Source organism: Marmota flaviventris, chromosome 1, assembly GCF_047511675.1.
Source record: "Marmota flaviventris isolate mMarFla1 chromosome 1, mMarFla1.hap1, whole genome shotgun sequence".
NCBI lineage: Eukaryota > Metazoa > Chordata > Mammalia > Rodentia > Sciuridae > Marmota > Marmota flaviventris.
Genome location: NC_092498.1, coordinates 146,619,383 through 146,631,592, shown reverse-complemented (window position 1 = coordinate 146,631,592; position 12,210 = coordinate 146,619,383). Strand labels below are relative to the sequence as shown.

The 12,210-nt window shown below is 39.5% G+C and overlaps 1 protein-coding gene across 1 annotated transcript in view; it reads left to right on the top strand.

Moving 5' to 3' along the window:
* Window positions 1-12,210, top strand: part of Cit (citron rho-interacting serine/threonine kinase) — a 157,950-nt gene that overhangs the window by 35,349 nt on the left and 110,391 nt on the right. Inside the window, exons 7-9 of the mRNA XM_027923229.2 lie at window positions 1,100-1,193; window positions 6,972-7,175; window positions 8,688-8,841. Of these exons, the coding sequence (XP_027779030.2) occupies window positions 1,100-1,193; window positions 6,972-7,175; window positions 8,688-8,841 (452 nt within the window). The remainder of the gene's footprint in view (window positions 1-1,099; window positions 1,194-6,971; window positions 7,176-8,687; window positions 8,842-12,210) is intronic.

Sequence of the window (12,210 nt, the reverse complement as noted above, 5' to 3'; positions counted from 1 at the left end):
TTTTAGTCAGCTTTTTCGATGTTGTGACCAGAAGATAAGACAAAAACAATTAGAGAAGGAAAGTTTATTTTGGGACTGATGGTTTCAGAAGCCTCAGTCATGGAGGGGCAACTCCATGGCTCTGGGCCTTCAGTAAGGTAGCACATCAGGGTGGAAGAGTGTGGCCGAGGAGCCATCTTCCTTCTACTTCCTATTCTCTTAAATAAAACCATCTGTAAGTCCAAAGGGAAAAAAAAGAGTGTGGCAGAGGAAAGCAGCATCGGACCTGGCACCAGGAAGAAGAGAGTGCTCTGCTCTGCTTGCTAAGGACAGAGTACACCAAAGGCACACTCCAGTGATCCACCTTGCCTTCAGCTACATCCTCCCTGCCTACAGTTACCACCCAGTTAACCCATTCAAGTGGGTTAATGCCCTGATTAGGTTAAGGCTTCATAACCCAATTATTTCACCTCTAAGCATTCTTGCATGGCCTCATACATGAACTTTTGGGAGACACCTCATATCTACAACAGAACAAGGATCCAATCTTAAAGATTCTGTCACCTCCTAAAAGCACCATGCTTGGAACTAAGCCTTTAACACATGGGCCTTTGGGGGTCACTAAAGATCCAAACCATAGCACACTTTTAACTTTATCCATTAGTAACTCATAAAGGTGCACCACAAAATCCTCAGTGATAAGTGCTTCTTCTCGTCTTCACTCATACTGTTTTTTAAAATCTGAACATGTTGTGGGAATATAATGACAGAGCAATATTCATAAAATCTGGGCAAAGGCTCAGCTTTTCCATTGGCTAGTTGCATGACCTTGGTTAAGTTCTCATTTAGCTTCTTTGGCCTTAGTTTTGTAATGTAAAATATGTGTCTGTAGGAGAAATAATCCATATAATAACATGGATTTGCTTCTTTTCCTTTTTATTTCTCTGTTCTTCCTTCCTTTTTTTTTTCCAAAATGTATGCCAATTATATCCATCAATAGGCAGGGTCTATGCAGTGGAATACATACACTAAGGTTCTTGCTTTGATTGAGATCCTAGGTTAGCGATTGCTTGCTGATTATCAAGCACAGTGCTAATTCAGGGTCCTCATTTTCTTACAGCGACATCAAGCCAGAGAATGTTCTCATTGACCGAACAGGACACATCAAGTTGGTGGATTTTGGATCAGCTGCTAAAATGAATTCAAATCAAATGGTAACAATGGAATAAAATAGCTTAATAGAGGTTATGCCAAAAAAAGCATTCCTTGAGCCTCATAAATTTGGGAAATAATGGGATACAGTGATGAGCAACCTTTTGGAGACTTCATCTGCCAGGATACTACTACTCCTAGAGGGATAGGGTGGGAATGGGGATGTGGAATTATTCATAGCACCCTTTTATGTATAATGCCTTTTTAGACCATATGAAACATCTTTAGGAACAGTTTGGTTAAAAAGAAAGGAAAATGTTTATTTTGTTTTTGCCTTCATTTTTCTTGTCTCTTAGAAACTTCTGATGTAGTATCATTTTTACTTTAAAATATTTTGTTGAAATATTTTATGTAATGTAACCTTCTTTTTCTCAAATCCTCCGTTTCCTATGCAACAAAACTGAAGCTAATCAGAGCATTTGAATTAAATATCCTTAAGTGTCAAGAACCAGTGCTCAAAATGTCATTTTTAAGTCTTGGACCTTTAGTAAATTAAACTGTATTCCACATGCTAATTAGGAAGGCAGGAGTGGAGCTATTGAGATCAAGAGTAAGAACACTTCATGAAAAAGATGACAAAGTTTAAAAAAATTAGAGTTAAAAAATCCTCTAAGAAAGTCAGTTTTTACTAAAATGTGAATTTTGAGGTCAGCTTGCAAAAAGAATGGTCTAAGAGAAAATCGACTTAGGTTTTAAGATTAATTTCACAACTGAGCCACTTGGTGACCTAGACAAATCCTTAAGAACTTGGCCTTTATTCTTTTCTCTAGAAAATATTGTTTCTAGTTAAAATGCACAAATTAAGAGGTTAGAAGCTGCTTTTCAAAATGCCCCCCAGGTCTAAGTTAAGTCCTTTATGAATAGGACAGTATGTAAAATTGCCTGAAAATGCGTTGGAGGAAAGGCGGGTGTTATTAGGTTGGTACTAGGAGAAGGCTGAGAGTTGGGTTAACACACTGTACTTCAGCGTCTGGCCTGTGTGTTCTGAGGACCTGAGACCTGCTGAAGATAATTTACTTAAATGTTTAGACCCTTGGAAAACAGGCTCCAAATGCTGTCCAGAATTAGGATTTCTCAACCTCAGCACTATTATTTTTTTCAAGTTATGTTCTTATAATCTGCTCACTTAATCATCACAGTAAGAATAAGATTATAGATTCAAAGCATTTTATGCTTTAAAAATGATATAGAAGGACTGGGATGTAGCTCAGTGGTAGAGCATATGGGTGGCACTGGCAAGGCACTGAGTTTAAGCCCTAGTGCCCCTGCAAGAAAAATTAAGTATAACTCCAAAACAGGCATGAAAACTTATATTAAATTTAGTAGATTAAGGCAGAGGAAAAAATAACACAAAACTGTCTTCTAAGATTAAAAAACTTATGCATTGTGTTAGTGGCATTAATAAACTCACACATCAGAGCTAGGCATGATGTCACATGTTTATAACCCCAGCTACTCAGGAGGTTGAGGCAGGAAGATCGAAAGTTCAAGGTCAGCCTTTGCAACTTAGAAAGACCCCATCTCAAAAAATTAAAACCCAGAAACTCATGCATTTGAGAATAAATTGCAGTGTATGTCTGTAGTCTTGACAGTATAACTTCAGCTCTGTTGCCTTTTCTTTATTGTGGTGTTTTAGGATATTTAGCTATATACCTGATCTCTACCCACCAGGTCCCAAAGTACCTTCCCTATCAATTATGACAACCAAAAATGTCTCCAGCCATTGCCAGATGTCCCTGGAGGGAGGGGAGCAAAATTACCACTCTGAGTTGAGAATGTCTATAGTAGACTGAGAAGCCTCAAGAAGCTCATTAATCAGAGCTGGCAACATGCTTGCCATAGAAAACCTACCCAGGAAACTGGATTAAGATCCATAGTCATTGCTTCGTAAATAAGAATTGAGAATAAGAGCCTATCTCCACATCTAGAGGAACTCTCTTCAGAGCACTTGGTAGGGAGGCGAGTTCCTAGTCAAGTTTCTCTCTTCTGGTGCTGCCAATTGCCTTTTTCAGTTCCTCTAATTGTAGCAACTTTCACTCCAGGCGGGATCCTCTTGGAGGCACTCAGGTTTATTTGTAGCTCAAAGCTCAGTCTCCCATTATCTTGGTCAGGGAGTTACATCATTGCATATGCACACTTAGAATATTGTACCTCTTTTCTCCCTGTACCTTTAGGGTCAAAATGTGAGAAATAGATAAGAGGGAACTTTTAGCCTTATTTTACATGTAAAGGCTGTTTTATTACAGAAGAGCAATAATTTACAATTCTAGATCATTTTAAGTGTGAATATAGAATTAGTATAATTAAAAAAATAGTTTTGGTCAATGTTGGAGGGTTAAATATATGTTTCCTTTGAATAGAATGTTTTATAGGCCTAAAGTAGGTTGGATATATTTTCTGCACTCAGAGTATACTAGAAAAATATATCCACATTTATTTCAATTACTGTCACCCAAAAGTCAATCAGTCCTTTCTCCTGCCTTTCCCAAACTTTGTTTTTTAGATATTTCTGAATCTTAGATACATTGAGGTTTTTCCACTGTCCATTGTCTTTATCTCAAGTTTCTTATTCAGAAGTATTTTGTGTTTTACCTTGGAGTATTTTATGTTATTCAGTAGGAGCAGAGGCCTAGTGACCACAGGACCTGCTGTGTGACTTGGGTCACCCACTTCACCTTATAAGAATCTGAGAGACTGGTAAACCTCTCCCAGTTCCAATCGGTTATTCTTCTTTCTTGAAAAGAGTTGTAAGGAGATTCTAGTTAAGCACATTGTAGCATTTTTCAGCAATAAAGAGCCCCTTTGAGCAGTTAGAAGCCCATAGGCACTCTTCCTGTTTAGATTTACGTAGGAGTGAAAAGATGTAATTTTCTTTTGCACAAGAGGAACAACATAGTGAGAATTCCGTTTTCCCTGTTTCTACAGGTGTGTGTGTATGCCCTGGGCATCTAGATGGAGAGACTTAGGTTTTAAACAGTTTTACATGTAAGCATTTTATGAAAAGGGGTTGGGATAGTTTTCTTACTTCCTCATTTGCTTTTGGTATAAGAGTCTGCTAAGTTAACCCTTTTCTTTTTCCCTCCCTTCCTTTCTTTCCTTTTCCTTCTATTTCCTCAAATATAGCAGACTCTTCTGTCCCCTGGCCATTTTCTTATTGTCTCCTGTTGAGCTGGTTTATTTTCCCTGTCAATATAGTAAAAATTAACCAAATTTATTGGAGCCTTGTGGAATAGTGTGCTGCGGGCAGGTTGGACTCCAGGTGCATGTTCACTTTTAACATCTCACTCAGCTTAGCTGGCTGAATTGCCACCAGAGGAGAGTGAAAGCATACTGCAAAATCCCCATCAGGACATGTAAGTTTATGTGTGTGTTGACCAGGTTAAGGTGCTTGGAGGTCAGTGACTAATGGTCAGTCACTAGAAGTCTTTTTAATGGCAAGTAAACACTATGTGGAATTGTATAGTGAGCAAGCCAGTTGGTATTTTTTTTTTCCTGTCATAGCTTTCTAAATTAATAATGAAATTTAGAAAATTGTTGGATGTAAATATATTTAATCACATACCTATGATGGGGCAAGGTATGTGTTATCTGACTCTTTTTAATAAGTCTAATCATTAGTTTTAAAATGAGGCATTGATATTTTATGCTTTCTGACTGGGTCACCCTGATATGTGACCAAGTCAAGTTTAACTCTCTGGATGTGAACCAGTGACTCTGTCCTGTCAGCTGCAAACAAGGAAAGCAATATTGTGGAACAGCCTATATGGAAATAAAATAAAATCCTATAGTGCTTATTTGACAACTGTGTAGTTCTGGTCCTGCAAGGTAATTAGGCATTTGATCAACAATCTAGTGACATTATTATTATTTAGCTAAGCCAAGATGTGACAGTTCTTGTTTTGTTAAAGAATACCTCTTGCTCAGTGCTAGGATTGTGGTTTTTGCCAAGATCCTATAGTTTAATCCTAACCCTGTGCTGAGCTCATAGGACAGAGTCTTGGCTTAGACTTCCCAATGTCAAGGCTTTCCCTTCCTCGACTTAAGCCTCAATCATGCTGTGGCTCGGTCTGGACCACAATGTGGCCCCTTCGCTCTCACTTCTGTCCTTTAGCACAGGTCTGCTTGTGGGTTTCTTGGGTGATTGGACTGTCCAGCTTTCCTGAGTGGGGGCTTGTAGAGGAGATCCTGTTGCCCAGAGCAGTGGTGATTAGTGTCAGAAATGGGAAGAACCTACACCACTGAACTTTTTTTTTTTTTTGGTGCTGGGAATGGAGCCTAGGGCCTTGTGCACAGCAGACAAAGTGCTCTGTCACTGAGCCCATTCCTAGCCCAGAATCCTGTATCAGAATGTGGGCCTGAGGAAAGGGAAAGGGATAAGGAAGAGGGATGGGAGAATTATAGGAATGATTTATATATTCCTGTATTGCACACATATTGGGGTGTGTGTGTGTGTGTGTGTATAAAATGAGAGGAGATGGGAGAATTCCAGAAAAATCTCATTTCTTTTAATAAAAGGATCTCGGTCAAAGGAATGAACAAGCTTAGTTTCGGGCTGGAAGAGCTTCATCCAGTATCACTGGGGAAAGGAGGCCTCACAGTGTCCTCTCTAAACATTCCCTTTTCTCTCAATACCCAATTAAAGCAAAGCAAATTTACTTTCTTGATATGAAGTCCAGTCTTACAGGTGTGTGGCCATATCCCCCAATCTCTGGGCTTTCTCGGGGGCACTTAACATCCTTTAATGAGGAAAAGGTTCTTTCATACCATTTAACTGCTGACCCGAGAGAAGCCCATTTGCCACGTGGGGTAATAGGACATCTGGTTAACGTGGTATGTGACTAAAGTCAGGGCCTTCCTGTTTTGATGGGGAGGGAGGTTAGACAGGTGATCCTCAGACTTCAAATTTCATGGCTCATTAAAACTTCAAAACAATTTTGAAGACCAGACGGGCTGCCACGTACGGGGCCCCCCAGTGAGTGGTTTGGAATGAGGGGCAGAAGACCTAATTCTTTCATCAGCATCATTTCAAGAAACAAAGCACATTTAAACACTAAAACATCCAGAAGGACAAATTCTCAGGGAGAAAAGGACAGTTCCTAAAAATGGAATACTTTTACCTTTATGAAAACACTTCCTACGTTGTCCTAATGCCTTGCCAAGGTCAGGTGCTGGGGCACCATTGGATTGGTTTTAAACAGTGGGGAGGGATCACAGGAGAAAGAGTGAGGTGAGGAAAATGAACTTATTAACATCCAACGCTGGGTGGAAGGTATTAGTCATGTCACACCCTGCGGGCAGGCTAACATGGGAATGCGGATTCCAGAATCTATTTCCCAGTTTTTTTGAACTTGAGATCTAACCTGCATTTGTAATATTACATTGCCTGTTAGCTGCCAGTTCCTTAGTGATGGTTAGACTGATCTTCTAGATTGCTTGTTAGGCTTTATAATCATTTTGCTGTTTTCTTAAGTAAAAGAAGTTCTAGCAAATCAGGAACCTGTATCAGGAGACACCAGGAAACACCTTCATTGATGCCACATGCCCAGCTTCCATTTGTACAACCAAGGGGTGAAGGTCATCAACACATTTTGTCCTGCTGCCTTTGGATTGTATTGTGTGCTTTAAAAAAAGAAAATTAGTAAATGTTTGCGTTTCCTGATAATGTGCTACTTGACAGAAGTTTGATCAGTGGCAGATCAGCTTGGGTCTGATGTGGCTTTGGCACTCTACTTGAGGACACTTGAAAGTTTGCTGAATTCAGTTTACTGATGGGATTCTAGGTGAACTCCAAACTCCCGATTGGGACCCCAGATTACATGGCTCCTGAAGTGCTGACCATTATGAATGGGGACGGGAAAGGTGTCTACGGTACAGACTGTGACTGGTGGTCCGTGGGAGTCATTGCTTACGAAATGGTTTATGGGAGAACCCCATTCACGGAGGGAACCTCAGCCAGAACCTTCAATAACATCATGAACTTCCAGGTAAAGGGCCATTAGATTTCAAAGTAACATTGAGAAATGCCATTTAAAAATGGTGTGAATGAATGTTTATGTGTAAACCAGCATGACACTCACTTTGTGCCAAAAGCTGTGCTAACACTTTATTAATTATAATTCATAGAATTAAACTATAATTGTAATTGCCAGTAATTGTAAGACTATGTCATTATTTCATGTATCACTAGAAAAGAAAAACTGCTGCCAATTAATTTTAATATTTTTATTGATTATAAAATGCATCTTGATTTCACTTCTGTTAAATGTGCATAAATGTGAGTCTTTGAATTGATGAAATACAGTTTATTAGCTTAATTCATCTTCAGACAACACTGAGGTAGGTATTATTATTATGATAATTTTCATTTGCAGATGAGAAAACCAAATCACAGAGAGGTTATGTAACTTGCCCCGCATAACACAGGCAGCCCGACTCTGAAGCCCATGCTCTTGATTTTATGTTGTACTGCTTCTGAGAATTATCAAATATGTAGTAAAATTGAATAAGAAAATTAATTAGAATTATATTAATATATGTATATAAAGTAAAATAAAAGTATTTTCTGGGCTGGGAGTGTAGCTCAGTAGTAGAGCACTTGCCTAAAATGGAGAGGCCTAGGTTCTGTCCCCAGTACTGCAAAAAAATAAAACCCAAAACAAGCAAAGGATCACCTGTTTTCTAATAACTGTAATTTTCACTATAATAAGCTCATTCTTAAGGATATGATAAATATGTAGTTTTCAGTTTCAACCAAAAGGCAAAAAGGGAACTTATTTCTTAGGTTTTCATATCTCATTCAATTTTCATCTTCCTGGAATGGTTAATACACATTCTTAATGTACATACATTGTTATTCTTGAGTCTCCTCTTGAGTTGAAGTTTCCCCTTAGATGACTCTTGGGGCTGATTTATTTCCTTCATTTCAGTTCACTCACTCATTGAGTAATTCAGTCACAAGTGAATTGCAGCAGATACCGGGAGGTACTGGGTTCCCAGTGATGAGCAAGGAGGCCCTCGCTGCCCTTTCTCATCATCAGTCAAAAACTGCAGTACATTGTGTCAGGGCAAGAGCAGAGTACAGAGGGAGCCTGTGGAAATGAGCACCAGGGTAGGAAAGGGAGCCAGGGAAGGCTGGTGGGTGGGGAGGGAGTTCTAGGCCGGGAGAACAGCATGATGTGTCCAGGGAACTTTAAATAGCTCATCATTGTTGGACAGCAAAGAGAGAGATGTGGAGCATGCAAGATGAGCTGGAGAGGGGAGCAGAGGTCAAGCCGAGGAAGAGATGGAGCCCCTACAAAGGAACCAGGCCTATTGATATGAATAGGCCACTTATTTTGAGAACATGCCTTTGGTCCAAAGTTAAGAGGATGTAAAACTTTCTTTAAAAAAAAAAAAGTAAAAAGAAAACTTGCATATATGAGAAATATTCTTTGGGATATGAGAAATTGAATCACTGCTAAAGAAATTAATTATTGTATTTTTTTTTTTTGGAGCAGCGGTTTTTGAAATTTCCGGATGACCCCAAAGTGAGCAGTGGATTCCTTGATCTCATTCAAAGTTTGTTGTGTGGCCAGAGAGAGAGGTTGAAGTTTGAAGGCCTCTGTTGCCACCCTTTCTTCTCTAAAATCGACTGGAATGACATTCGTAACTGTAAGTAGAGCATGTTTTTTAAATTTGGGTGTTGGGATTGAAAAATATTTATGAGCAACCTGAAATTACTCCAGTTCAAAGCAGCTGGGGTAAATGACATAAATAAAGGCTTTAGTTACATGTAGGAAGAGAAAAGGGCTATTGACATATCTGTCTGAGGAGTAATTCTGCTTTAGCATTATTTGCATACAACTGGGTCATTTGTCAAACTCTACATTTTTGTGGTCTTTAGAGTATTACCTCACAGTAAGTTTGAGGTGCAGATTGATGGGGATTGAAGCTTGTCTCCTGGTTTGACAGTTTCTTCCCAGAGGAAACATGGACCTAGCTATTTCATTCACAGATTAGGAAGAGGACACTGAGATCAGGCAGGGTGCCCAGGCTGCTCCGCTAATGGCTGGGCCTGCGGGGAGGCAAGCTCCCTGCTGTGTTCCTTTGTTTCCCTCTATGATATTTCCCTGTTCATATACGTATAATATCTAATGTGTATGTACTGTGGACTCATGCACACATCACTGTGTGATCAGCTTTGCAAACTGAATCGATTAATTATAAACAAAAACCTGATTTATTATCAACAAAACCAAAGAGCTTGGTTTTTTTTTAAAACAGATTGGCGATATCTTTTTAGGATAATTCCTTACACATGTTGTTGATTACATGTGATTTAATGACCTGACCCAATGATCAGTTTGGCTTAGAGCCAAGGGGAGAGCAGTTTGCCTGTTTGAGTGTTTTATTTTTGGTAATGAGGGGAGGTAGGACTTGTTTTTAGGTATCAAAACCAGGCTTCTGATTGGAGCCATGTTGTAATTACAGGTTGAACTTCCCTAATCCCAAAGTTCAAAATGCTTCCAAAATTTGAAAGTTTTTGAGCACAAACACAATGCCACAGGTGGAAAATTCCACATCTGACCTCATGAGGGGTTGCTGTCTAAACACGGCACCCTAAAGATACTGCTTAGAATTACCGTCAGCCTATGTATGTGTGTACAAAGCGCATATGAAATATAAATGAACTTTGTGCTTAGACTTGGGCTCCATCCCCAAGATATCTCATTATGTAGATCTAAATTTTCCAAAATCCGAAAAATCTGAAATCTAAAACACTTCTGATCCCAAGCATTTCAAATGAGGTAGGTATATTCAACTTGTATAACCTCTTGTGCATTTGGCTGTGACACAAGAGTCATTAAGATCCAGAATTGTCCAGTTGAAGGCTATTTTGATGGTTTTTCTAACCTCCTGCCAAAATATTTCACTGGGGAGCATTTCCATAAATATTTTTTTGGCACACATTTTTCTTCTGGATTGTAGTTCTGGTTGTCGTTGTTCTGACAAAATACCTGAGAAAATTGACTTAAAAGGAGGAAAAGTTTGTTTTGGCTCGGGGTTTTAGAGGTTTCAGTCCATGGTCACCTGGCCCTGTGGCTTTGAGCCTGTGGTGGCATAGTACGTCATAGCAGGAATACATGTTGGAGGGAGCCTGTTCCCTGGGTCCTAGACCTGACTAGGCCCTGTCTCGGAAAGGTTCCACTCCCTCCCAATAGTGCCGCAAATTGGCAATCAAGCCTTCCAGACATGTCCTTTGGGGGACATTTAAGATCCAACCCATATCATTTTGGTAGCTACGCTATTTTCATTTTTTCTAATCTTTAGACAATCCTCCCACCAAACCTCTAAAGTTGAGACTTTTTAATCAGTAATATATTTTCAGCATTCTTCCTTTTATGCTTTTTGAAAGATTTTGATAGAATTTTTAGCTGCTGTTCAAGTACTTAATCTTCCCTAGTCTTGCCTTTTTAATCTCTTATCTTTCTGAACAAGCAATTAATTTTTTATGCACAAATGTGCTGATTATGCCCAACTACATGTCTCTACTTAAGAAAGTCAGTGAATGGCGATTAATTATCTGAGTAACTTCATTCTTTGTTTTGGTAAACCTTGATGTTGTTTTGGTATGAGAGTGTTCCCTTGGTATCTGAGGAGGACTGGCTCTAGCACCCCTCAGGCATAGCAAAATCTTAGGATGCTCAAGTCTCTATTCATATAAAACAGAGCTGTATTTGCATATGACCTATGTACATCCTTCTGTATACTTTAATCATCTCTAGATGACTTCTAATGCCTGATGTGATTTACTGCTATGTAAATAATTGTTATACTCTATTGCTCGGGGAATAATAAGGAAAAAAGTCTGTATGCATTCAGTGCAGATGCAGGTTTTTTGGAGTATTTTCAATCCTCAATTGGTTTAATCTGAAGATATAGAATCTGTGGACATTCAGGGCCAACTGTGACAGGATTCCTAGATTTTGTTCTAGTCTTTTCCTACAGGTTTTAGGCTTATTGAGTTTTTAACTATTTTTCTATGAATCGTACAGAGCCTGGGGAGGGTACATGCCATTCTCAAAAGTGGTTCTTGACATTTGTCCATCATGAGGCCCATTTTGTATTTTTTTTTTTTTTTGGTGACGGGAATTAAACCCAGGGCCTTAGTGAGAGCTGAGCACATGCTCTAACCCTGAGCTACACCCCAGCCCCATGTCCTCGAGAAGCTCTGGTTGTCCTTGGGATGAGGCAGCTGTGTGGTAGGTCACTCTAGACTTGGTCACATTCACACGTGGCCTTGTAGGGTCCACCACGCCTTCTGTGGCCTTCTGTTTATTTTTTCCTTACCCTAATAAATATTCGCTTGGTCTTTCAGTTTTTCTTATCCTTAACCCACATCCTCCTACCCTCGTTGTGTTTTGTATCAGGGACTTCTCTTCCCCGAGACTGAATCCTGAATCTTAAAAACTTTGATGGGTTTTATTGACTCCCAACTCCCAGTGTAGTGGCTCTAAAGACTCACAGAATAGATTTGCTTTAATTTTTTTTTTTTAAATTTTGGAATATTAAGTTTGTAGAAAAGTCAAAGGATAGTACAACAGTCCCAGCCTACCCTTCACTTAGTTGTCCCTAATGGGAACCCCTTACTTAATGGTTTGACATTTGTCAAAACTAAGATTAATATTTTCATATTACTGTTAACTAAACTTCAGATTTTATTTAGATTTCACCAGTTTTCCAACTCATGTTCCTTTGCTGTTCCAGGGAATCAGTCCAGGGTACCATGTTGCAATTAGGGTGTTTATATTGAAGGGGCTCAGCCTGGCATAGATACTTGGTGCAGCTCAGCCAGGGGCTAGGAGCTTCTCACCCACTGAGGTTCAGGAGAGCCTTTTCCTGACTCTGTAGAGCGGCATGGTGTGAATTTCAGTTGTCTCCTAGCAGATCTTCCCGTTTGCCCTGCCTGTTTGCAATCAGCACAGGGTTTTGTGATTGAGAGCATTGTTGAACTCTGTGCTCTTTGAGCCATTTGCTAAC